This window comes from Melospiza georgiana, chromosome 2 (assembly GCF_028018845.1).
Source record: "Melospiza georgiana isolate bMelGeo1 chromosome 2, bMelGeo1.pri, whole genome shotgun sequence".
Classification (NCBI taxonomy): Eukaryota; Metazoa; Chordata; class Aves; order Passeriformes; family Passerellidae; genus Melospiza; species Melospiza georgiana.
In genome coordinates, this window is record NC_080431.1 from 81,180,188 (window position 1) to 81,207,203 (window position 27,016).

Sequence of the window (27,016 nt, forward strand, 5' to 3'; positions counted from 1 at the left end):
GTTCCTAATCCAAGCCTCAAACTTGCCTGTTGGTCAGGATCTGCCAACAGTAATTTTTTTCTAGCAATTAGAGCTTGACTTTTCAAAGAGGCCAGATTTCTGCAGCTTCCATTAACAACCCTGGAGCTGTGCATGTCCCGCAGTCAAGAAGTCAAATTCTTAGCATTGTCCTCTAAATAAAAAGCACCCTTGAAGGATATTCTGAGTGTTAATTTTGTTGCACAATATAGTCCTTCAAACTGAATGTTCAAGGAAAGTGTAGAAAATAGCAAGTGCCCTGGAGTAGAAGGAAGAGCAAGTAGTTCCATGTGCCAGTCACACCTTTGCTGTTCCTTCAGCTCTCTGCTCCAGATTTATGGATCACTGTGTTCTAGCTCCCAAACACTGACACATTCCCTCACAGTATTTTACAAGATTTAAATATTGCCTGGGTTCTGAAAGGTGACATTAATTACACACTCCCTGTAATGCCATCCTTTAAGGTTAGAGGTGCACCCCCTCAGCAAAGCCCTGTTGGTATTCACACTACTAAGCCTAGACCATGTTTATAAGGGGACAAATAAGAAACAGACTTCTTGATGCCAGAGAAAAATGAAAGCAAGCTCTTGATCCATACTGTAGTTGGGAGATCCGTTCACCTTGAGTAAGACATCCCTCTTTCACTCCTTGAATCTTGAGAAAAGTCTTCTGACTCAAGAGTTTGAGTTGCCATACACAGAGGAAGCCCAGGCTCTTTTGCAAGTTGTGTGCAAGCTGTAGCAGAGATATTAAGCAGGAACTGCTTCAGCTGTCAGCGCCTTCTAACAAACTGCTCTGTAATTGCCCAGGAAAGTTGGGAACCACCAAAGTCAGAGGAGACAGCCTGACCTGTTACAGTGAATTGTTGCCTTTAATCCTAATTGCTTGGTGGAAGTTGGATTTGCATTCTGCCTTTATTCTTGCTTTGTCTAAAACTGACAGATTTTTTTTTCCTCCAAAATAATAAAAGGGCAAAAGTCTATCTTCTGATGTGGAAACCTTCTGCCTCTGACCTGGAATCCTGCATATGTACTTTTTACAGATTAAAAAATAATATTGTATATAAAAAGATTGAATAAAGAATGTCTTTAAGTGAAAAGAGTGTGGTTTTTGTCCTTTGCCTCCAAAAGCAGCATCCTGTAGCACTGAAGTGTGAAGCTGACCCTATTCCAAAGGCATGGTGGTGCTGCAACTTTTCTTTCCACTGCAGCTCTACTAAGGACTTAGTCAACTTAAAAATGTATCAAGACCCCCTGTTGCAAATTTAAACCCCTGTACCTTGTACTTGCTTCTGACAGGTCCCTGTAGTGCTCAGATGGCTCTCAAGGTGCAGCTTCAGGCACAACACTTCAAGGCTGTTCCTGGGTGTCATTGTGAAAGCCACCAAACCTTACGAAAGTTGTGTGAAATTGTGTGAAAGTGGCTAAAAGGTCCAAAGATCCTTTTAGATGAGGGTAAAGGGTCAGACAGACAAGCAGTGGTACTAAATAATTAAGACACCAGGTTAAACCCCCAGCTTTTCTTGAGACTTCAGTAGCCAGTGAGTTGGGCGATAACATCTGTCTATCCATTCCTCTGCTGTCTGGGAAATGGAAAGTTTCCAATTAAGTGTTATTCACAGGGAAACTGCTATGTGGCTTCAACTGAGCTTGTTTTTCCCCTGCACCTTGAAATTCTCTGGAACTGCTGCTATAGTTCTGTTTTTACAGTACAACCAGTGAATAACCAGATTTGCTTTCTGATTCACTTTAACTTTGCATAATCCTTTCTGTCTGACATCACCCATGTTGCTTATACATGGTACCTTGTTTTCAGGATGCAATGATAATAAGAGGAAATTGCCTCCTAAGTGCCATAACTGAGTGCAACACATGGCTCCTGCTGCACTGCCATGCAATCCACCTTGAGATCCAGTTTTTCATCCATGTGTTGCTCCATAGCTTCTTGCACTGGCACATTCACGCTGCACCCAGCTCCCAACTGCAGCGTCACTTCCAAAGCAGCAGCTTTTGCATCCTTTGATCTCCCTGTGGTGTCCTCAGCCCCTGAACCACCTCACTGGGATTCACTTGCTGTAGCAAGGTGTGTCCTGTCCTTTGTGGTTGCACTGCATTGTCTGTGCCTCTTCAACAGTGAAGTGCTTCCCGCCTCTGCTTGCACCTCCTCTGAAGCAGACGTTCTTTTGCATGTTCTCTGCCCAAGGGATATATATAGGGAATATCCTCTTTTATCTCTCTGCTGGCACTCTGCCTGCATGTCACCCACCCCGCTCCCTTCCCTTGCAGACTCTGTGATTGTGTGTGCTCCTTCCTGGAGACCATGTGTCTTTCCTATGCATATTAATTAGCTGTATTTAAAAATCCTGAAATTAATCCTTTAATGGGTTATTTTTAGCCTTTGTCTTGTAGCTCTGGGAGCTGGTTTCTCTCAGTGCAAAGTCATAGGCTTTCTGTGGGCTTTGGAAAGGAAGCATTACTCTATCTTTGCTGGTTCACGTGTGGGATGTGTGAAGGCTGGTGATGGTGTGGTTGTTTTTTTAATACGAAGAGCAAGAATCTTTTTGACAGTATTTCAGGCTGAGGCAACCCCCATGAGAAATGGTTTGAGAAAGAGCAGTCACTCATGTAGCCAAACTTACTTGCAGGTAAAAATTCAGGGAAGAATTTGGGGAGGAAGGGAAAAGCACCGTGTGTTCATGTGCACCAACAGTGTCACTGCTTTCTTAGGTGGTTTCCGAGTAGTCACAGGTGACAGGTGTGATGTCTGTCTGTAATGGTAAGAAGAATTTGTTTGCAGAAAAATCTAGAAAGAATTGTCAATACAGAGAATAAAGGATCAGATAATGCTGATACCTCTAACAGCAGAAGACAAAAGAGATTTAAAAAGTGAAAATGCAAAGTTGTTCCTCCTGGGACAAGGAGCAAAACCTTTCACTGTAGTCTGTGATGTTGTCAATCTGAAATTGGTAACAGAAAAAACAGAACATATATGGCTGAACATACAGTCAGCCATAATATACAAATCATCAGTGCAAGGTGAAAGAAACAAGTGAAAATTAAAATGGTTGTGCTGAGTCAAAACTAATGTCTGTCTGACCTCATATCTTGACTCAACTCTGATCAAGAGCAAATTCCAACAGAGGAGCAGGAAAGTGAATTTTGATACTTCACAAACAGCCTGAAGTGATGTGGAGCTTCCTGAGCCATAGGTGATTATCGTGGTATTTAATAGGCCTTGACATCCATGGAGGGGGGTTGTTCTCTGGAATTAGTCCAGTCACTCATTGAATCAATAGCGGCTGTCAGGGACAGAGCAAGCTCTGCCAAGGAGCCTCATGGTGCTGGCAAGGCATCCATGCACTGGGAGGCCGTTTCTGATGACACAAAAAGCATGTCAGTGCTGTGCAGAGATGGGTGAACACCTCTGAGATGTGCTCTGTGGTTCTGGTCACTGTGTTCAGGAGGGCTTGTCTCAGTGGAGACAGGAGTATTGAGGCTTACCAGGGAATGGGGAGTTGGCATCAGGAGAGGTGAGAGGAATTCAACCTGGCAAAGTGGAAGGCTGACAGAGGGGATATCTGCTGTCCACAACACAATCAAGTGGTTGGTCAGCCTGGGAGAGAAAAAAGCTGTTTTTCCTGGAGGACAAACCTTGCACAAAGGCCCCACACAAACTGATATCTGCAACACCTGAATAACTTCTGACAATGATGTCCTAGGAGTAGAACACATGTTTATCTGCTGAATAAAGGATGATGTTTTGTGCTTGCCTGCAGTTTCATGTACCTGAATCAAGGATGTAGGAGGTCCTTTGCTGTCCTGCATTCCAGAGCTCCTGTGGGATCTCTAAGTCTAGGGTTGAGTTTACAAAAGCTCTTTCCTTTGCTCTGTTATCTGTTTCTAGGGCAGGGTGAGTGTAAAAGGCCATGGAATCAGGAAGAAAAAAGCCTTTCTTAACTTCATGGATGGGAGTTACTCACTCACATTTGCTATGCTGTTTGAGTAATGATGAATAGAAATTCACCAAAAGACTTCCTATTAAGTTTTCTAACACGGTTATCCAATGACCTTTTGCCACTGGATTTTCTGTGGAGAAATCAGAAACAGATTGCAGGGTGTTGGAGCACAGTGTTAACAACAGAGGGACACCAATCTCTTTTGATCTAAAGATTGTTACTGAACAAAACCCAAGTAACTAAGAATATTATATTAAAACAAAGGAGTGGTAGTCTGCAAATAGAGTCCTTTGTGCAGTAATTTTTACACAGCAAACTAAGGGAAGATCACCAGTACCCTCAAGAGAGAATCTCTAAAGATACTCTCTGTTGCATGAATTTAAATTCTTTCTGCTCCCAGTTCTAGATGGCTCATCTTGTCCTTTGTTTGGGTACACATCCTGTTATTACTTGGGGCGCTTTATGCCTGTGGGCTATTTCTGCACTAATTAATGTTCACATCAAGGGATTTCCATGACAGTTCTCTGGCATTTTTGCAAGTGTTCTCTTAGCTCAGCACTGATACATGGTCATGCATTTTGAACACTTCAGCCAGGCACATAATTTCAAAGAATGCACAGATTCTTGCTGTTCGTGTGCTCAAATCTTAAAACCAGTGTAACTTGAGCAACCATATATGTCAGACCAGTACTACAGTCTGCTAAACCTTATGCCAAACTCCCACACTGTACTTCTACTTGTATTACAGCAAGGTTAGGTTTTCAGGTTCTCATTAGAAATTTTGCAACTGAAGTGCAAATTTTCCACAGGGAAAAAATCCTCCAAATCTTTGAATGCACACCAGCCATCAACTTGTGGAATTAATTGCTTCGCTGTGAAGCAGGCTTTGATGAGTTCAGTGACAACAGTGAAAAATTCACTGCCACATCTAGGTGACATCGTTACGCTGACTTTTTATTAGCTTAAATAATACACAAATGCTCCTTTTTCAAGTGTATCCCCTAAGAAAAAAATTCAATATGCTGCCTCAAATTTCCTCCAGATCCTGCTCATGCTGTTTCTTAATGGAAGTCTATGGGTCAAGCACATCCAGGCTTCATAGAGCACAGTCTGTAGCCCTGGAGATGTTCCCTCTGAACAGGTTATGTTCGGTGCCAGAGGCTGGTTAGCTGCATCAGGAAGATGCTCTGCCCACATCCTTTTTTTTACCCCTGCAGTAGAAACTTCTTGCCAGCTTGAGCTGTTGGGAAAGGGCAAGGATGTGGCTGGGTGTGCTCTGGCACATGTCAGCTCGGAATCTGGAAGTCATAGTTTGTTTTCAATAATAGAATCAGACTGACTTCCAGAATGGTGACATTTGAGCATTAAGGTTCATATGTCAGACACTCTCACCCAAATGCTGAACAATCTTTGTCCACCCCTGTGTTTTTAACTTGCCAGGATTTGCAAAGTTCCTGGTTTGGGGAGTCAGCGAGGCTGAGCAGAGCCAGCCAGGCACAGGGGGCACAGCAATCTGCCCTGAACAGATCAGAAAATCAATACAAAGGATGAAGATGCATTTCTGATATGGGATAGGAACTGTGACTGTGAGGAGCCTTCTTCCTGAAGGGAAAAAAAATCACCTGATGTGGAGAGTCTGTAACCTCTGTGGGCACCATGAGATTTTAACTGGCTCCTGTTGGGAAAAGGCTGTACTTCAGCTGCTTCACAAGCCTGATTTTTCAAAAACTGATGAGTCAGGCTGCAAGAATTATGAGATTGCTTCTAAATAATGAGTTTGAGGATCTTTTTCCATGTCTGCAGTTGTGGAGTTTTATTTAATCTCGAGCTTTTGTGCCACTCAGAGTTTAATATTTCCAAGCTCTGACCTTTTTTTTTTTTCCAGAATGGTGAGAACCACCCTTAAAAATAAATGAAAAATAAAACTTGGCTTATCTTCCAATCTGGCAGAAGTTCCAGCATTATTAAATGATCAAGAGCGGGCACTGCTGCATTAAGCTCACCCAGAGCGTTGCTACAGAAACTTAAGGGCAACTTGCTGTTCAGAAAATAAAATTCCAAATTTTTTTACAACTTAAATGTGAAGCAGACATGGATCTTCATTCCATAGACATACCACACAATTGATCCTGTGGACTGCTCTGGTTCAAACAGTTGGCAGCATCTTGGTTTTAGTGAGATGGCTCACAGTAACCAAGTACAAAACAAAACACTCAAAAACAGAACATCCAGGTAAAATGTCCCTGTGATATAAATGGGAGCCCCAGAGTCACTTCAAGGATTCTTGCACTCATCTTCATGGGGACAGAATAATTTTTCCACACCAAAGTGGAAATGAATAAATGGGATTTACGCACTTGAATGGGATTCATACACTTGACCTTGAGTCTGTCACCTGTGGTTCTTCCATCACTTGCAGCAGGAGTGCTGGAGGGAGGAAGCAAGGGGGAAACTCAAGGGATTTTTTAATCCTGTGCTATTTATCTGCTTGTGCAGAGAGACCCAGCAGACTTCCAGTGTATTAACCAACTTGTTCTCAGACAGGAACAAAAAGCTAGACAGTGACACTCCAGTTTTGGAAGCTTCTTCCAGACACTATCTCAGCTGTGCTGTAGCTCTGGTGTTGTCACAGCTAAGCATGGCATCACTCCCACTGGAGCAGTGTCAGAGGATGAACCTGAGACCCTTTCTTAAAATATATGTATCAAGTCATTCCTTTAAAGCGACATTGAGAAATTTTGACTCGTAAGAGGAGCTGTCTTGGGTTGCAAAGCACCCAAGAATGCAGAAGAGGAGGTGGGATGAATACTTCTGTGATGTATCAGGGTTGTTCATTTTTCTCTGTTTGTCTGGATCCCCCGTACCCAGCAGCAGGCAGCCCACACCAGCAACCTTGCACGGTGTTTTTTGTGATAAAAGTGCAGACTTTGTGAGGACAGAAACTCCGCAGTCGGAATATTAAGTCGGGCTTTGCAGAGCAAGAGGGGAAACCATCGCTGAAGATACCATCTTGTGGCAGTAAGAGGCACAGAACAACAGAGCCAGCAGATCTAAGCTGCGTGGAGCAAAGCATCAGTCCTACCCAACAGCTGATCGTGCACTCCTGCCTTTCCAAGAAAAGGAGGAAATGCCACCGAGGGGCAAGTCCTGATCCTGGGCTCCGGTCCCGCTGTGTCCTCGCCCAGGAGCCGCGGGAAGGGGACACGAAGGGAGAGCCCCAGATTTACACGGCACTCACCCCACCCAGCGGCCGCTCCTGGACATCCATGCCCTAAACAACTTTCCCTGTGGCAGGATGGCGAGATCTGAATGCAGATCTGTGGTATTGCACTAAATAATTAATTTAGTTATTGTTTGGCACTGGGTGATTGGAGATTTGCACTGAGTAGTCTTTATATTGCACGGAATAGTTGATGTTATATCACATGGTTTGTTCTTCCCCTCTCTTATCATAGGGCTTTCCCCTCACCCACCCCTCTCCCCAATACCCCCTGGGGGTCTCTGCCCTGGTCAGTCCCTCCTCTCGCCCCTCCTCACCGGTGTCCCATTGCCTGTGGTTCTCTTCCTCTGCCCCATTCCCCGGGTATAAAATGCCCTAGAGGCCGCTGGCGGTCTCGGTCCGTGGGGGTTTTTCCATCTGGTAGTTCTCCTGGGAATAAAGGGAGGACAGTCATTCCCGCGTGGAGAAGAGCGCTTCTCGTCTTTTGCCTTCGTCCATGTAAGATCGTGTGGGCTGAGGGCCATAGCCAGCCGGATTGGACCTGAGCAGCCTGCCCGGACACGGAGTCTCACACAGATCGGGTCCTTACCCCGGGACCTCTCCCAGGTGTGTCCGTGGCCCCTTCCCACCCGCCTGTCCAGTCCATCAGGAGCTCTGCCCTCTGCCGCCAGCCCCTGATGCCCACCTTGGCTGCTCCCATAGCCCAGGAGGAGGCACCGAGGGCAGGAGATTCCATCTGGGATCTGTGTCCTGCAGCAGGACCCGGCCAGTTCGCACTTAATCACAGAGCTTGTTCCTAGAGGTGATCCAGCTCCTGCTGAGAGCTTGTCCTGGTTCCTTTCCCTCATTTATGGCAATGCCAGGAACAGAGAGTTCGAATTAAATGAGGCCGCTGTAATAGTAACTAATTCCTCTCTGTAAATGGATAGCCAGGACATTTAAGGGGGCTGAGGGAAAGTTCCTGGACAAGCAGGAGAAGTTGAACACTGCAGAACCACACTGCCCCAACCACTTTGTACAGGCAATACCTGCCGTGCCATGATCGGGATCCGACAGTTCTCATCTCCTGATTATTGCTGGTGGCCGGCCAGAGAGACCATTGCTGCAGCAGCACCTGTGGGCCAGGGTTATTTCAAGAGCCCTGGGGACAAGAGACATCAATTCCAATTTGGACCAAAAAAAACTCCCCCCTGAAAGTGAACTTACTTGGTCTTAGTGGTGAGTGTGCAGTGTTCCTTATGTCATCAGCACAAAGAAATTGCAAACAGAGCATGTAGAAAGCCTGAGTGCATGTGAAAAATCCAGTGTGCTTTTGGTCTAGATAAATGAAACCTAAATATATAATTAAAATTGCATGTGGGATTATCAGAAAAATATATATCTAGCTTCTGATGAAATCACCACGTAGAAAATTTTGAGGTGCAAGAATATTTGAAAAAGAAAATAGAGAAGATGAAGGTGCTTCATTCCTGAAAATTACAGGAATTTTCTTTTTAACAAAAAAACCCTGGCAGGATGAGATTATTACCGAGTATATCACTACCTTCAAAGCAATTTTTGCCCACATGTATTTTGTTTCCTTTCAAGTTTCTAGATTGTCTTTCCACGTTTTAGGAAGCAAAAAATCCCCACCTTTCTTTGTCTTGATGGTCTTCCACAATGCATGTTAAGCATTTTGAATGGCACCTGTTATAGGATCGAGCTGGAGATTTAATAAATCTTTATTTTTGATTAATATTCTTTTCCCTTTTGGAGATTAATCCTTAACTGCTTAATATTCAGTGCCTGCTGCCAGCACTGGAGAGGCACATCTTATTTAAGAAATGAGACAAGTTTAGCTTTGTGAATGAGGAATGTCTAGAAATAGCAATCACTGGTCTGAGTAAGAAATCCATTGCACAGCCACACATGAATTCCAGTTATCCAGTGGATTTTGAACTGGGATGGAGATGCAGAGGGAGAGATTTCAGGAGGGACAAGAGTATTACATGGGACTGCAGGGGACATGGCAAGGAGTGGTGAAGTTGTTCTTTGGGAATGTACCCAACTGTGCTCCCACTTCCCAAATTAGCTTTACAGCCACTATAATCTATTATAGCTACATGTATCAGTGACAGATTTCTCAGGTCAAGAAACAATTGGTACGTTTGGTTTCCTACATTACAGGGCCTGTTCATAACTTTTCACATTGTTATTCTGCACAAAGCCTGTGAACTGAGCCAAAGCTTTAAAAAAGAAAAAAAGCAATTTTAAAGATCATAATTGAGAACGTTAGCATTAATTTTGTGATTTTTATAATTTAGTCTGCATTAATCCATTTAACTTCATAATGTAAAAAAATTTTATCATTCTTTGAAGTCTGCAATGCACTCAGAATACCAGTGTCATGCTTGTCTGATAAAATGGATTTTTCACAAAACCATGCTCATTGGCATCAACTATCCAACTGTCCTCCACTGACTGTATCCTATATTAATGATACCAATTCCAGGCATGGATTTCTGGTATTGACATGATAGCCACTTTTGCTTCTGTTCCTCTGGAGCTTCTTCCTTATTCCTAAATCTATTCAAAATGTGTGTTATTATAGTTCCTGGTCCCTTTTAGCAAGCAAAACTCTGCTCCTCTGCAGTGACAAAATATTTAACAGCAAATGGTGGTCTTTATAAATGTAGGGTTTTGAACCTGCTGGAACCAGAAGTCATTAATTTGCCTCTAGCATGTAAGTACCACTGATATATTTGCTATTTCATCCTTTTCTGCATGTCTGAAGGGTAAATAAACACCTTTCCAGCAAAGCAGCCTTAATGCTTTGGGTTTTTTTTTTCCTTTCCATTCTTTATACAGAAGTAAAGTTCTTCTTACTGACTGTGATCCTGTTGACAGTGGAGCTTCGTTGATAACCAATAGTTTGCTTTCTTGATTGCCAGACAAACTAATTAAATCAGAAGAATGGTCCTGGTCAGCTGACATAAAAACAACAAGGCTTGTCCTGATCAAGTGCATTTTGTAGCCATTTTGCTAACCTGCCAAGGGTAAAAGCATGGAAACAAGTTACTGCAAAGTAGACTGGAGTGCAAACTTGCAGGAAATCAACCCTCTGCAGTAATTTTGCCTGTTCTCCCTCGCGGTATCCTTGGAATATCTTTATTGGCTTGTGTTTGTTACTGGGTAACAGCGCACAACAGCTCCAGTGCCTCTGGGCAGCAGGATAAATGTCTCAGGCAGCCACTCCCTTGGGCTTCCAGGACGTTTTATTGCAGGCACTCCACTATTTTGGGCAGACACCTGAAGCAAAAGGCAACACAGATGCCAACCCAGGGGTGCTCAGGCAGGGACAGAAGTGGGGAATGAGCTTCCTCTAAGCAGGAATGACTTGTCGTGGGGATTGAAGGAAGGAATGTGGTAGCGAGACACAGGGAGGAAGTTCAACAAAGGAGGAATTTGGCACTTAGAAATCTGACTGTTGGGAGCAAGGCTCTTGGAGAGATGAAAAAGATCCCACTGTCTTCCTGTGAAGGCAAAAATGGCAAAGAAAAGTCTGGCAATGGGAGCTTGCACTTGGGAAACAAGTCACTGAACTGTGGAAGAAAAATTGTCCTTTATTCTCTCTGGCAGCATCTGTGAATATTTTAGGACTTCTGTTAAACATGTGGAAAGTTGTCCCAGTTTTCTGGTATGTGTTTTAATGCCCCACCCCTTTGATGTGTGAAGTGTCTCCCCCTGTTAAACAGTGGCTTTGCTGCTGTTGTCCCTCTTCCCTTGCTGATCTAATTCCCTGTGCCTGGATTGCCCTTCCTGCTCCTACCTCAGTGACAGAGCAGCCATGGCTGCACCCATTGCTTGGCACCCACTGAGCATTAGGATGAAATATCATTAGCCCAGAAAAATTGTGGGTGTTACTGTGCTAAACATGTTTTTGCTTTTCTAAGGGTGTGCAGAGAGCAGAATAAATGCAATAAGAGTGTGCCTGCAGGGGAGGGAAGAGGAACAGTGTCCATGGAAGGCGATGGAGAAGAAGAAAGCACAGAGATCCAAGTGCAGTGTCCCAGCTGCAGGGAGAGGTGAGGCCTGACAGGAGCAGCTGGTGCTCTGCCAGGGCCCAAAGCAGCTGCACCCAAAGTGCTTGTGACCCTTCCTTCTCTCCCCAGACCTCTTTGGAAGAGAGAGCCTGTGTTCCTTCAGGATATTTGATAATCATTGTCACCATGGCAGAAAAGGTGAATCATCTCACATCTGAAGGTAGGGAGGGATGAAGTAATCTCCTTGCAGGCAGATGGAAACCAAAGGCCATACCCTTGTGGGGATCTGTGTCCCCAGAACATGACTGACAGTTCTGGTGTCTGCTATTCTGCTACTTCACATCTGACACAGTTGACCAAAGATGTTACTAAAGCACATAGTTATGTTTGCACTGGGACTGTCTAATGTCTGGGGCGTTGAATAATTAAACTGAACACAGACTTCAAGCACTCAGCACCCCTGGAAGTGTGATTTATGTATGTTAGTATTGAGTCAGGTAAAATGTTTCTGTTCACACCTCTGAAACAACAGAGGAATTCCCATCTTTAGAGTTGTTTTCAGCAAGTGAGATGTATGTTTAAGAAACAAACACTGGATCAGATTTGTTTTTTCAGACCAGATCTGTATTTTTGCCCACAAGTCAAGTCACACATTGTGCAGAAGCTCATGTGGCTATCAGAGAAGCACAGGGGCAGCACACGTGTACCTATCAGCCTAGGTTAGCCTTTGTTCCCAGCTGAAGTGTGGTAAGAGCAGGATATTTTTCAGCACTCTTTATTTTTCCTCAGCGCTCACAAATACATTGACTCTGCAGTGGGAACCCCTCTGTGATCAAGGCCTTCCTGCAATATTTTTCTCTGTTCCGTTTTCTTGAAGTTGTTCTGCTGGACACCCACTGGATTTATTGCAAAATGAGGGTGTATAAAGTATTCACCTGACCAGATCTGTCCCTTCTCTCCCTCCACATGCTGTCCTGATTAAAACTGTATTGCACTTACATTGTACTTTTGATCTCATGATGCTTACGGTGCTCAGAGTTTGACTGTCAGGTGAACATGAAATGCACAACACCCTTGAAAAAGTGAACAAGATTTGTTGCAGCTTTTGCCATCAGGTGGCTTCTGCCTGCTGCCTGTTTGGTGAGGTTGGCAAACTCTGAGTGAATAGGGAGTAGCTGAGTGGTGCACATTTGTAATGTGTGATCATACTTCTAGGACAAGTTGTGTTTTACAAAAGCCTTGGAGGTGGCGTGGAGTGAAAGAAGGGCTGAAGTGTTCACACCATGGATTGTGTGGAGTCTTGCTAAAATAAGTCCTTGTGCTGCAGAGATGTACAAGTGGGTGTGAACTATGCAGTACAGTTACCCTCATCAGCCTGTACCAACAAACAAATGAACATTTTACTTTTATTTATTCTGAGGTCGAGGGTGAGGGATTGCAGTGGGCTCTTACACAAAGTATTCATTTAAATGCTTTGTAGTTTGCTGCTGCTGCTCTCTGTGGTGGTGTTTGCAGGGGTCCTAGGACCAGGGAAGAGACAAGGATCTGACTCCATGTTTCAGAAGGCTTGATTTATTATTTTATGATATATATATTATATTAAAACTATACTAAAAGAATAGAAGAAAGGATTTCATCAGAAGGCTAACAAGAAAGAAGAAGAATTGAATGAATAACAAAATCTTGTGTCTGACCAGAGAGAGACACATTTGGACTGTGATTGGCCATTAATTAAAAACAACTGCATGAGACCAATCACAGATCCATTTGCTGCATTCCACAGCAGCAGATAATAATTGTTTACATTTTGTTCTTGAGACCTCTCAGCTTCTCAGGAGAAAAAAATCCTAAGGAAAGGATTTTTCATAAAACATGCCTGTGACAGGCTCTCCTCTGGCTCAAGGCCCTACTTGCTTAGCTGGGTTTCAGCTCCTCTTGAGGCTCAGGCAGTGCTGCTCTGCAAGATCAGCCTTCTCTGGGGGATCACGGAGGCAAGCCACTCACCAGTGCCCTGCTTGGCCTCTTCCCACGAGTAGCGGGGCACGTAGCCAAAATCCTGCTGTGCCTTTCTATAGGAGAAGGTGAAGGGGGTGTTGAGCAGCGTGACCAGGTGGCGATTGGTGGAGGGCACGTATCTGACAAAGGGCCTCAGCAGGAAGCTCAGCATCTCCAGCAGCAGCGAGAAGTAATAGAGCATTGTCAGGGGCATGGGGAGCCGGGGCTCAATCCCAAACCCCAGCTCCTTGGTCAGCTCGTAATTCAGGTCGGCGTAGCTCATGTGAGGAGTGTCATCTGAGATGTAGTAGAACTTGCCCCTGACGTGCTTGGCTCTCTGCGGGGCCCGCAGGGCTTTGGCGGCCTGCACGTGTGCCCAGGCGATGTTCCCCACGTACACGGGGTTCACCAGAGCCTCCTTCCTGGAGAAGCGCAGGTAGATGTTCTTGTTCAGCAGGCACTTGTCCAGATGGCCTTGGAGAAAGGGGCAGCCTTCTCCAAAAATGTACATGGATCTCAGGGCACAGGTCATCAGCGTGCCGCCATCCTTCAGCACCTGGCCGTCTGCTTTCAGCACAGCATCCTCTGCCAGTCTCTTGCTTTGGGCATAAGGAAATTTGGATGTGCTCTCATAAGCTGTATCTTCGTCCCCGTTGAAAATGGGGTCCCCTTTGCAGTTTGGGCCCGTCACTTCTATGGTACTGGTGTAAATGAAGTGCTGGACGTTGCAGCGGATGCACGCCTCCAGCAGCAGCTGAGTACCTTCAGAAAACAAACATGAAAGGCAGTCTAGGTTAGGGTCTCCTAACCAGGGAAAAGTGGGGGTTTCAGCTCACAAACAGCATCTCTGGCCTGAGCTTAGCCAGATCTCCCTCCCTGCAGCTGGGAGAATCCTGTCCTGAACAGGGCAGTATGTTCAATGACACTGAACCTGCTCTGAATGTGTATTTAAGTGGTATCAGTGCACCTTCCAGAGTTAAACAAGGGTGAATATTTGATCCTAATTGCATATTGTGGGAGGTTTTTTTATGCCAAGAATCAAAATTTTGCCCTTCCTTAGCATGGAGACTGACCATGGGTTCAGGGATTTGTGCCAACTTGAGTAGGCTTAAGGCAGAGAACCTTCAGAAGCTGCCCCTCTCCTTAGGTGTCATCCATGGTGAAGCCCATGTTTTTCAGGTTTGAGGATGCTCTTGGTTTGCTAAGGAGGGACAAAATTATTATGGGACCTGAAGGTCTGCTGCAAAATCAGTGCGCTCACACCTAGTGCAAATCTATCCAGTATTTGACTGACTAAAGAGAAGGGCTTGGAGAGAAACATGGTGAAGCAAGACACAATAACATGTAGTCAAAGATCATGAAGTGCAATGAGAAAAGAGAGGCTTGTGGATGTATGCCTCCTTTTCTGGCATAATCTGGCTTTTCCTTGCAGTAGTACAGGATTTCTTACATTTAAAATCCTTTAATGCTTTCATCGGGGGCAGCAGAGGTCAGCTGTTCAAAGTCTTTTAAATAGCCAAGAAGGTTAAACAAGGAAAGCACACTGAAGGGGGAAATAAATACTGTAATAAGTTGTGTTGTTATAGTTGCAATTAAAATCTTTTTTTCTACCCAGCTTTCAGGCAGAAATTGCCTTACTTGTTGTGCATGGTGTAATGAGAGAAATTAAATGTAAAAAGGCCAGTGACTTTGGAAATGAAGACACAGCTCAAAGACATTTGAAAACATCTTTGGCAGAGAAACATTAAATTAAAATGACTGATATGATATCAGAAGGGTGTAGACTAAAATCTAGGGGATAAAATCAAGCACCAGCAGTGAGGCATATTAAAGATCATTCAAGTCTGCTCAGTCTGTTACAGCAACAACTGAGGGCAGCACAAGGCAGACCAGGCTAGTGTGACTGAAACAAATGTAATGAATTACAGAGGTTCAGAAGAGCCAGAAATATTGGCAGCAAAATATGGACTTGTTAATGAGTGAAAAATAGGAAGAATTATTGAACTGAATATTGTTAGGGCACCAAAATTCCTCTTTTCAAGCTTGAACAAGAAAAAGAAAGAAATTGAAACAATGGAAAACAAATCTGTATGAGGCTTTCAGAAACATTAAGGAAGTGCACTGGAAAAAAGTTATACAGATAGGAATAAATTAATGTGAAAAATGAGCTCATGCAAATCACCCTGTTTAGATGACATAAAAGCCAGGGTCATCTGGGAAAAAAAATGTATTTATTATATTATTTTAAAAATAATAGCTTTATTCCTGCTGTCAATACCGTTTGGTAAATAAGGGAAAGTAATCAAATACGGAAGGTCTTGATGAAATCAAATGAGATAGCAAGTTTTAGAAAAAGGCAATAATAAAATAATCTTGACAGTTGATATCTGTTCAAGATAATTTTCACCCAAATAAAATGTGGTTTATTTGAACATCAGAGTTGTATGTAAAAGTTTAAAGATTCCTACAGTAATGGGAATCTGAGTATCTTTCATATAGCATGTAATAAAGTAAATTATTACTGTGTTACATGCTTTATTCAGTGAGAGGGTCCCCATGGTTTGCCTGCCCTTCTGGCTGAGGATCTGGTTCACAGAAGGTATTTTGTTTTGATTATAATTAATTATTTTCTCAATTCACTTCCTTTTAAAAATTTGCTTCCCTTCCTTCCTAAAAAGATATTTTTGCTTTGAGATATTGTGTGGCAATGGAGGAAAGCCCTGCATCAAGGCAAGTTTAACTTTCTCATTTCTGTCCTGGTTCATGAACAGCCACATCTGATTCTTGAAACATTTCTATTATAGAAACATTTATATTTATATTACACAAGTTCTATTTTCTAGGAGAAACAAAACTTCCATCCTGCAAGCCCATGAAATACATAGCAGTGCCCTGGCTGGTCAGAAAACCAGAAGAGCATCAGAATGGAAATGGAAGAAAACAGGGAAGAGAGGACAGCAGCATTCACTCACTGACCTTGTGGCCTCTTGGCTCTGGGAGCAGGACTGTGGGTGGTATTTCATTCTAGCAAATGTTATCAGCTAATCCTCCCTGGCCCAGGGGGCTTTTTTCACCCATAGGCAGACACTGTAGGCAAGGGACTGAGTACTGGGGAGTCAGAGCTAAAGAGCTTTCTGGGCTTTCTGGGACATTTTAATAGTAGTTTGATTTTTTTTCTTTTTTCTTTTTTTTTTCTTTTTTTTTTCTTTTTTTCTTTTTTCTTTTCTTTCTTTCTATTTTTTTTTTAGTTGTTGTTTTTTATTTTTCCCCATGGTAAAATGTGTTTGAGCAGCACATTCTGCTGTGAAAAAACAGATTTTAGCAGGAGTACAGGCATCAAGACAGAGCTTTAGAAATCCTCTCTCTGAACTACCAACCAGGTATATTTTCATATTACCCAATGCACAGGTTTCCAGGAACTTGCCTTTCTACTCTTCCCTCCTGACAGGGGCCTAAGAGGCTGCCCAGTGGGCTCTGTGCTTTGATCACTGACAATTTGTGGCTTTGATTGAACCAAAATGAAAGGGTCTGGAAGCTAATGATACAGGGAATGAGGCACATAAAACAACTAAAATGCCATCCCACTGTTTTTCAGGTACATGTAAGAAACAACTCGACTGCCAAGAATTCTCTCTTCCTCTGAGCACTGGTGAGCAGCCAATATTTGTGAAAGTGATGCCTGCACAGGTATGTTCCTTATTTTTCTGTGAAGAAGCCCTGTGGCTGTGGCAGAGGGGAACAAAGAACTGGGAAAGCTGTTCATGTAAATAAGAACATCTTCCCCAAATCTGCCCCAAGCTGTTGAAGCAGCACAGCCAGGGAGGCCAGTGTGCATGCAGGTTAGGCAGTGCCTGTTCTCTGAATGGCACTGAGGGTTTTGGCATCACAGACAGGGGTGAAGTTGTTCCTTTAGGAAATACCTTGAACTTCCTGGTAGGTGATGCTAAACCTTCTCCCTTCACCCAATCTTTCCTGAGGAATGGGTGTTCCTTAGTGGAAGGGAAAATCCCATCACTGTGTCATTGAAACTCTTCTCTCCCAAAGCTCTGAATTTGTTGGGGACTTTTAAATTATAAGCTCAAGGTGGGAGAGCACTTGTTCCTTTCAACTGCCTTCTTGCACACACAGAATTAAAGGCAGAGGAAGGAAAAGGAGAAAGAACAGAAGAAAAGGAATAGCAAGGAGAGAGCCACAGGCTCTGGGATGTTATCAGTGCAACATTTCTGTAACTGCAGCCAAAGTCTGCAGTAGTTGTAAACATTGAAAAACACACTTAGGCAGGAATGCCATGTGGGGTGGGAGAATAAGAACCAATTTCTGAGGTGAGAATTTGGATTTCAGAGGGGAATTTCTTCCAGAAAGTTCCACTGAGCATGGGTTTGTAACTATCACCACTGAAGGCAGAGCCTGTGCAGACCTCAGCATGGGCATACATAAGTGTTGACAAGAGTGGGTGATCCTGCACTGCCCTGAAATGAAAGACTGGATGTGGAGAGGCCCAGAACTTCTTGGGGCTGCAAAGACACGGGATTTGCACCCCTGGGTTTGTCTGTGCAAGATGCAGAACAACCCAGGTAACCTGGCCCAAAACAACCACGGCTCAGGTGCTCCCTTCCCTGAGCTGTGATCAGGACACAGATGTGGCTTTGAGGAAGGTGCTTCCCCTGCTCACCTGTGACATTGACTTCCCAGAGCAGCTTCTTCTCGATGAGGCCCAGGGTGTCAATGAGGGAGGCCGTGTGGATGACCAGGGAGACGCCCTGGCAGGCGCGGTGCAGGAATGTCACATCTCGGATGTCCCCTTCCAGGATCTTCAGCTCAGTCTTCCCCTTGAACTCTGCAGGGGCAGCAGAAAACAGAGCACAAGACCTTACAGGCACCCTAAGAAGAGCTCTGGAAGGCTGGTGAAGAGCTGACCCTGCCTGGCAGGTGCTGACTGTCCAGCAAGTGCAGGGATATTTAAGGCTGTGAAACAGAAGGCATCTCCCCAGGACTCTATTGTCAATGCTAACTACAGTGCTACAGAGGTTTATTTTGCATTACCTGCCATAGATCTGGAGCCAATATTCAACGTGTTTCTTTCTATTTTATTTTTTAGAGAGAGATCTTTCCCCCAGCTAGCAAGCTTCCTTGAGCTGTGGCTGTGTTGAAGCTCACAGAGGAGTGGCTTTAGCTGTGCATGTTCTGGTGGCTGGCTGGCTATGGATGTGTTAACCCAAGAGCACTGAACAGGCACTGCATGTTCCTGTCCTCAGGCTGATGAATGATCTCTCTCCACCCAGAGCATGTGAGCACAGGGATGTGTTCATGCCTACTTTCTGCACCTTTACCTTGCCTGTGTTGCAGCTCTTCTAATAAATCACATACAATTCTGACATCTTTTTCTTTTACCTTGGCCAGGACCTACAGTGCCTCTTCCAGCTCCAGCTCTGGCTCCATCTCAGTGTCTGTGCTGTGGGGTCATTTTTAGCCTGCACATCTTTCTGGTTCATACCTGAACTCTCAAGAGTGTTCTCCTGAGCTACCTCAGCCTGGCTTGATTAAATCTTGCTTTTTAAGCCCTGTCCCTTCACAGCAGCTGCAGTGTGTGACCCCAGAGGAGCTCTAGGTCTCAGAGCCATCCTTCCCTAAGCTGTGCTGGGCCAGAAGGATTATTCTGCAGCCCAGAGTGACACAAAATGAGCCAGCACCAGACAATCACTTGGAAAAATGCCCAATCCAAGGCAGTGCTGCTGTGCAGGGGCCTCAGCTGGCCTGGCTGCAGCAGTGCCACGGGACAGGAGGGGACTTCCCCAGCATGACCACAGCCTGTGAGGAGCTGGTGCCATCACCAAGTCCCCTGGGAGTCTCTGCTGTGGCTGCACTAGATGGCTCCCCAGGCACAGCCACTGGGCAGGGACTCTGCAGCACATCTTCTTCAGCATCATCAAATGCCCCTTTTAGATAAGAGAAGCTGATTAATTTGTACAGCTTTTAGCTTCAGCCATGACTGAAATCCTGTGTATCCTAGTGCTTTGTCACCAGCTCCAAAGCAGGCAGTGTTTCATCCCATGTCTGTAATAAGAAACACTGAGAGAGACAGCTGCTGGATTTGGAACCGAGTGGGGATATATTTTAAAATGATTTTATCTCATTTTCTCTATAGCACACTAAGAATGTAATCCTGTGTCAATTTAACAATTATTCTGATGCAACAGGCTTAAGGGACTTTTTTTCTCCCACCACAGACAGTTGGTCTGAGATTTAAGGTTTGTGGAACATTTGCTGAACTGTTACTAAATCTAGAGTTGCTGCCCTCCCAGCACAGTCATTGCCACACACTCTCTTCTGCTCCTTTATTTTACAGACTGCATTCATTTCCTAGGATTCTGTCTCCAGAAGCTTCACTCTGATCTCTGCTTGCATGGATGCAAAAGTGTCAGACTAGGGATGGGCTTTTAAGCTCCTGATTTATTAGAGATTTGCTCTAATAAATATTAGTGTCTGCATTGCCCTTAGGTTTATGTTCTCCATGAACAAAGCATTATGGGGTTGTAATAATCCCAAGAACAGACAGAAATAGTTTTCACAACATAAATTCTGACATGTGACCTCTTCAAAGTTATCACAGTGCCCAGGAAGGGGTTAGGAAAATGGAAGCTTTACACACGCAAATCAAAGCTTTTGGGAAAAGTACAGAAGAAGCCTGTTCCTTTTAAAGCTGATCACAAGAAGTCTGCTGTCTAGGTGCTTTGTGCCTTGTTTGGGCTTGCAGTTTGTGTGTGTATGATATGAGTCAGGAAATCTGCTCCTCTGTTCTGTTTTAGCCAGCAGAAGTTGCCGTGGTAAGTACAATGTGGGCCTTGCTCCCATTAGCGGCATCAGCTGCATGTCAGGAATCAGCAGATTGATCTTGTTGAAGACAAAACTACAGGTGAGCTTGGAAGAAAGGAGAGTTAAGAAATGACTGGCAGGGGTTTCAGTCAGGGATGGCCAGCAGAGAGAACTGCTCTTGATTTCCATCTAGACAAACCATTGCCCAGGCAGCAAAAGAACACTTGTGGGTGGGTCAGAGGGGGAGGAACAGAATAAATTCAAGTCAGCTCTCCATTTTTGCATAAAGTGATTATGACAAAGTACCTACTCACTGGGAAAACTTGTTCTTCTTCACCAGTGGTTTCTGTGTCCTCTGAATTGTAAGTAATCTCCCTGCTTGCTTGTGGGTAGTTTTTGCTTGAAAATGCAATGATTTCTCAATAAAATTCAGTGTCCTGTTGTGAGCAGTTTTTGACTCAGCAGTACAGACTATTTGCCCTAAACTTGAGAACAACATAGGAGTTTTCATTTCTCCAGAAGTGCCAATGCAATAGTGAACAACAAAAAAGGATTGTGTAAGTGGGAGCACAGGAAGGGCAGAAAGATAAATCTGACATGGGAGGTGGGAGGTAAGAAACCAAAGAACCATGTTGAATGCAACATCCATTCTCAACCACACAATGGAACCAGGTGGATTCCAGCTCACAGCCCTGGACACTGACTGGATCATCCCAGACTCCCTGGGGCTGTGGAAGACCACAAATGCCACTGTCCTACACAGACTGATGGGATGGGCAAGCTCTCAGCAGGAAAGTTGTGTGGACAAAAGGGGAGTGCCCCTGAGTGCCTTCTGGCACAGGGACCTGTGACTTGCACCCACTGCTCTGTCTCACTACCCACAGCTCTGACTCTGCACAGATATTGCAAGTGCAAGGTGCTCAAGAGATCAGTGAGGAAAAAACCCACTCAGCTCTGCTCCTGCCTGTTCCAGAAATCCAGATAACATCTGCTAGCGAGTAAAAGTCCCTGTAGTAAAAATAATGCAGGTCAGAAGACTCCAGCCCCACCCACAGGTTTTGTAGCTGCCCCGCACTTGGAATAGGAGTACTGAGACAGAGAAGGGCTTGAAAGGGAACAGCAGGGAAATATTTTGGGCAGCTCTGAGCACAGGGACTGGCAGGACACTAAAAGACATGTAGCCACAAGGGCTGATGCAGACAGAGGTGCTGCCAGTCAAAGTGCAGGGGTTCAAATCTGTTTAAGCACATCTGGAATGTCAGCCTATGGTCCCTACTACCTATTTATGGGGAAGAAAAGGCTTTGGTAACTGATTTTTCCCTACCTCCTGTGCTGCTCAGACAGGCAGAAGGAATGTTAAAAGAATAGGAGAGGGGGTGTATGGGCGGTGCTCTGTGGAGGAAGAAGGGAGGATAAGGAAAGAGGGCACAGAGCTTGCCTATTAACAAAAAAACAAAACATCAAAACGTTTGCTGCAGCCCAGCCAACATTGTGCCCACACAAACAATGGTTGTCACTCCCCAGGATGTTCCATTATTCCCACAGACCTCTTCTGGCCCAAAGCTGTGTAGATGCCTCTGCTCTGCTGCCTCACTGCCAAACCACACACACTCCTGCTGCTTCAGCCTCTACTGTAGCTGCAGGTTTTGGGTATGTTCCTGTGGAAACTCTCTGGAAACCAGAGCAGGAAGGGCTGCTGCAAGGCTCAGGGGCATTTAGAAATCCTGAGTCAGACTTAATGGAGAAGAAGTCTGTAAAATGGAGCAGAGTTGTGTAAAACAGCGATAAAGACTTGTGCAATTTGTACCAGGTGTATTGTGCACTGTTGCTGTCCCTTGATGACACTTTAATGCTCTATAGAGTGATTGAGGCTCTTCAGCAAATCATACAGAGATATTCCTTAAGGGCTCCCATATAGTTTCCTGCATAGAGGAAGAGGAGTCTTGCAGTGAAGATGTGATGGAGGAAGTTACTGTTAAGTAAATATAATGTAAGGGATTACACACCTAACTGAATTTAGGCCCCTTAGATGCCTTTTTATAGATGTGCTCAGTGTATCTCAGTAAACAGGAAATTCAAAATAAAACCCTCTGAGCTGCTTTCCTTGCCACAGACTGTTCCTGACACTGGGCACATCAGTCCCTTGTGCTGTCTCCAATCCATTCAAGAAGCCTGCCTTGCACTTTGCAAATGGGTTCTGTCTCTTCTGTTTAGCATTTGCTTAAACAGGAAACTGCAATAATGTTATTAACAGAAGCAGTTTTAAAAATACCTCACCACAGCTCTCAGCCAGAAGATCACTATTAATCAAATTAATCACAGGTTGAAGAAAACCATTGGAATTTGCACCCACAACTTTTTCACTGCCTTCGCTGTCTGGCACAGCAGAACCCAGCACATCATGCTCTGGATATCTCTGCCCTCCCACCCAGTACAGCAATGCTTGAATTTTCCCTTTCCCCAAGAAGAAGTGTGAGATTTTTGCATTAATTTTGCTCTGTGGGTTTTGTTGTAAGAGGAGTCAGGTTGAAAACAGCCTGTTTACTGCATGAACAGTATACGGAAGCCTCTGGGCCTGACAAAAAACCCTCTTGTTTTCACATTTTACATCTGATTTCTGTGCTGGAGAGAGAAGGAGGGATAGAGCAAGGATTCCTTGAGCTGAAACCTCTTTCTGCAGAGCTGTTTCAGATGACAGGTAAAGGTTTCCCAGGTGCCCAGGAGGGACTGCAGCACCCCCAGCTGCAGCACAGTCCCAGCAATGTCACTTACTGTCAAACCTCCTGAGTGCCTCAGCGCTGAAGGCTTTGTCCAGCAGCCGGATCTCGGCCGGAGCCTCCTCTTCTTCCAGCAGCAAGCACACAATCCTCTGGCCAAGAAACCCTCCTGCCCCTGTCACCAGGCAGCTCACCCCAGCCAGGGACATCGCTCTGGGTTGCTCCTCGGTGGCGGATTTGCCGTCTCTTGAGCTTGGTTCTCCTCCTGCCTGAGGGAAGGAACATATGACATCAACCTCTGGAAACACTGCCAATCAAAGGGTGTTACCAGAAGGAGAGACTACTGAAGAACAAACTTTAATCCCTACATCAAAAAAATTTTTAAGCATGCCTTACTTTTGCTAGCTAATCCTATTCAGAGGTAGTCTATGGATTTTTTCGGTGCAAAGAAAACATTCTAACAAATCATTACAAACCACCAATTCAATTAGCAAATCTGGAAATGCTCAAAATCGACTTCAATGCCAAACAAACCCCACAAAAGTCTGCCTTGAGTCTCGGTTCCACCTCCCTAGCACTCAGCAGACCGTGGGGGAGATTTGCCTGTATTTATACCCTGCAGGGCACCACCTCAGTCATTCTGCTCCCCTCCCTCTTGAGTGCCTCCTTTGCTGCAAAAGAATGTGATGCTTCCACACCACTCCCACCAAAGAGGAAGGCTCTGAATACAGTGAGGTCTGAGCCTAGATGTGGTCCTGCATCCCTAAATCCCCAGAGAATAAACCCTCATGTTCATAATTCTCTTCAGCTGCACTTGCTTGTGTAATACAGTGCCAGTGTGCCAATATTGAGGGTAGGGAGGATTTAAATTAAATGTGAATAGAGGAGAAACTATTTAAAGTTGTTTGAGGAGTGAATTCTGCTGCTGTGTATTTTCTGGATACTGGGCTCCCCCATTACCCCCAATGTGGGTTTGTCACTCTCTCTGTGCAAGATCATAACATCTGTGCAAGAAAATAACCCTGGGGATTTTGTATTTGTTCAGTACACTACAGGCATTTGAAGTGATGAAATTGTTTAATGTACCATCCAAGTTAAATTCAAGCTGCAGGGGGGAAAGATTCACCTCTGGAAATGTCTTGTGCAAGAGTAGCTATTTAAAGTAAGGCTGTTTGTGCCTCTGCAGTGATCTGTGTCTTTTCTGCTATGCATCTCCAACAAGCAGGGAAAATGCCCAGGTGTTTCTCCCTGGGGTTTCACTCCACCTCCAGCAAAACTGTTTTGCAGTGTAAGACCAGGGCAGGGCAATAGCCTGAACCCCCTGATGGCAGCACTGCCCTCCTGGGTCTGTCAGGACACGCTGGCTGCAGCTGTATTTTCTCTCTCTCTCTCTCACACAGGGATAGGCTGCCATCCCTGCTGAAGCAGGATGATAAATAGGGAGCTGCCTTGAGCGACAAGGAAGTTACAAAGAAGCCCAGCAACACAATTAATTAGGCTGAAATCACTGGAGAAAGGATCCTTGTTTTGGGACATAGCTGGAATGGATCTCTAAAAATGCTTTGTTTCCTTTCATGCTACGCTCCTTTTTTTATTCTATCATGGGTTTTGTTCACTCATTAAAGAGAGTTCTGAAGAAAAGCTGTAGAAGCATCCCCACACTGTTACGTTTTTAGAGCAAAACTGGGCTTGCAAGTCTCAGGAGGAAAACAAAACCTCTTCTCTTGAAGGAGAAAGGTTTCTAGCTGACACAGATGACAAAGTTTTGGCAACTGTTCCAATCCCAGAGTCCTTGAAAATCTGTTACTTACCCCAACAGAGCTTTAAAAAATTTGTTATCAGTGCTTCTCTCCTTGGCTTTTCACATTCAGGACCTTGACATTGTATATTCTTATCAGAAGCTGCTGCAAATTAATTTTCTGCACTTTGCAAGGAAAAATAACTGGCCAAATATTGCTGCTCCAAGTGGCATTCTCTGTAACAGGGCTTCCTCTTTTTTTGCTTTCAAAAAGGAAATAAAATGCTTTGAAGAAGCATTACAAGACCACACAGCACCACATAGCTTCTTAGGATACAAAACACTCTTGTGCACCAAGCTTGTCCATCAGAATGACCAAGCTTAGCAGGGTAGTGCTTATATGAGAATATGAGTGCCTCACAGGGGACTGCAGGGAGATTTACTGCTGCTGTGCTTTGTCCTCTCAGGTACTACTCAGACAAATGCTTGGCTTAGTTTGAGGGAATTTTATTCATCACTGCATAGCAGCCTCCATCTGAACTGCTGTGCGTGAATGTCAGTGGTCAGACAGCAGCAATTTGCTCAGTTCCAGCTCAGACCTCCTGGTTCTTCTGCAGTTTCATCTAGAGACAACGTTTTCACCTCTTGTTTCGTGTTGATATCGCTGCTGGGCTGCTGAGCGCCGTGCCAGCTCCTCCTGAGCAGACAGGACTGGCTCTGGTGTTCCCCAAAGGAGAGGGAGGCAGATGCTGGAATGGGCTGCACACCCCAGAACATGCCAGTGAGCAGCAAAGCCAAAGTCCACCAGACGCCCCCACCAGGAACAACTTGATGAAATTCAGAGTTATTGCACAGGTAGGGGACTTGCAGATAGAAACATAATTGAGCAGTAATTGAAAAGGGTACCAAGCTGTGTCAAGGCATAGACATTTTTAAACTATGTTGATGTCTGTAAAATGAAGCCACCACAATCTGATATTTTGCTGTACAATGGACTGCATTACTGAGAGCATCATTTTAGAAAATCAGAGCTTGTACATTTTGATGTGTGTGTTGGAGAACTGCTACACATGGACTAAGTGCATAGCTTAGTATATGTGCAATGCCCCAGGTCCCATTCCAGCCTGGCCCAGGAACAGCTGCTCCTCTGCTTTGCTGTGACAGATACTTTGGGGCAATGACTGGCAGGTGTCAGAGAATGTATTTTCTTAGCCTTGTCACAAGGGGAAAAATGGATTGGGAGGGAGTGTAGGGGAGATGAGAAGACACAAAGAGAAATAATGAAGGGAAAATTCCCAGCAGCATTAGGAAAAAACTGTATCACGGTATTGGAATGAGCATGGAAGTTTTATAGGATAAAAGGTACTTTTACAGAGGGCAATGCTGTTTAATTATGGAATCTGGTAAACTGGTTTTCCTATCAATCAGGGTATCCAGAAGTAAAAAAGAAAGAACAGCTCTATTTGTCCAGAAAGAATTTTAATTCAGGAAAGGGGTTTCTGAAATCTGGCCTGTTGCCCAGACCTATGAGAACTGAAGCAGGGAAAAGCAAAAGCAGCAAAAGCATACTCATTATTTCGCTGGACCTTTTGATTTCTAAGTAATTATGACCAAAACACACACACACACACACACACACACTCTCTCTCACACTCTCTCTCTCTCTCTCTCTTCCTCTCACTCAATTCTATGTTTCTTCTCACATGAAAAACGAATGTGTTTCTCTACCACTGTATGTCTGGCAGCTCTGGGAGAGAGGCTGGACTTTGAAATGTAGTTTTACTCAAGGAAATCTTCTGCCCTTCAGTGTGGGAGGCACTGTTCCCTCCTGGAAACATTTCTCTCTCCACTAGTTATATAGTGACAAGAGGGGAAAAATATTTAAATAATTAACTTGTGGACAACTGTCCTGTATTGGACTCTGAATAAACACAACTTCTCATAGTGGAGAAGAGTTGTAAGACACTTTTATCATGGTATGAAGAAAGCTTAAGAGGCCTCAGTGTTTCTGTGTCTTCAAACCTGACAAAGAAAATATCTCCTATTTCAGTAATACCAAAATTATTCCAGTAGAACGGAGAAGGTGATTGTAAACATTTCTGACATTATCTCCACGATCAAAAAGGCTTCTTGCAGTAGTCTTTGCCATATTAGACAGCACATGATTTGGGCAATTATCTAGAAACAAACATTTAGTCTCCTTTTCCCTTTAGTGTTAGGAAGAACTCTATTTCCTCAGGTGAAATTGGTGAGTGACTCATATATTTAAAGGCTGGAGAAATTTGCATTATATGCCAAAGAAAAATGTTTATGTTTGGATCCATTTTGTAGATAAACTACCCTTGTAAGTAGGCTGATTCTCTGTCCCATCCTCCAGGGATGCTGGGAAGCAGCAAGGTTTGATTAGTCCTTAAATTGCATGTTTACAATCTTTGAGGACAGTTTTTTTATAAGATTTAACCTTGCTTGAACGTGTATGAGACATCAAGTACATAAAGCATAACTGGGTGCAGACAACGGGGTGTAAAACTTTGGTAT

General features: G+C 44.3%; 1 protein-coding gene and 1 long non-coding RNA gene across 2 annotated transcripts; both read right to left on the reverse strand.

Moving 5' to 3' along the window:
- Position 1: 1 nt before the first annotated feature.
- LOC131096728 (uncharacterized) lies at positions 2 to 1,111 on the reverse strand. The gene is made up of 2 exons (XR_009116003.1): positions 365 to 1,111; positions 2 to 332 (listed from the first exon to the last, which is right to left on the reverse strand). It is a non-coding gene; the product is annotated as an uncharacterized LOC131096728 (long non-coding RNA).
- A 12,046-nt stretch (positions 1,112 to 13,157) lies between these two features.
- LOC131080379 (3 beta-hydroxysteroid dehydrogenase/Delta 5-->4-isomerase-like) lies at positions 13,158 to 22,964 on the reverse strand. The gene is made up of 3 exons (XM_058018598.1): positions 22,796 to 22,964; positions 17,883 to 18,047; positions 13,158 to 13,972 (listed from the first exon to the last, which is right to left on the reverse strand). Exons 1-3 carry the CDS (start codon positions 22,947 to 22,949, stop codon positions 13,158 to 13,160), a joined length of 1,134 nt encoding a protein of 377 aa, XP_057874581.1. The 5' UTR covers positions 22,950 to 22,964.
- Positions 22,965 to 27,016: the final 4,052 nt, after the last annotated feature.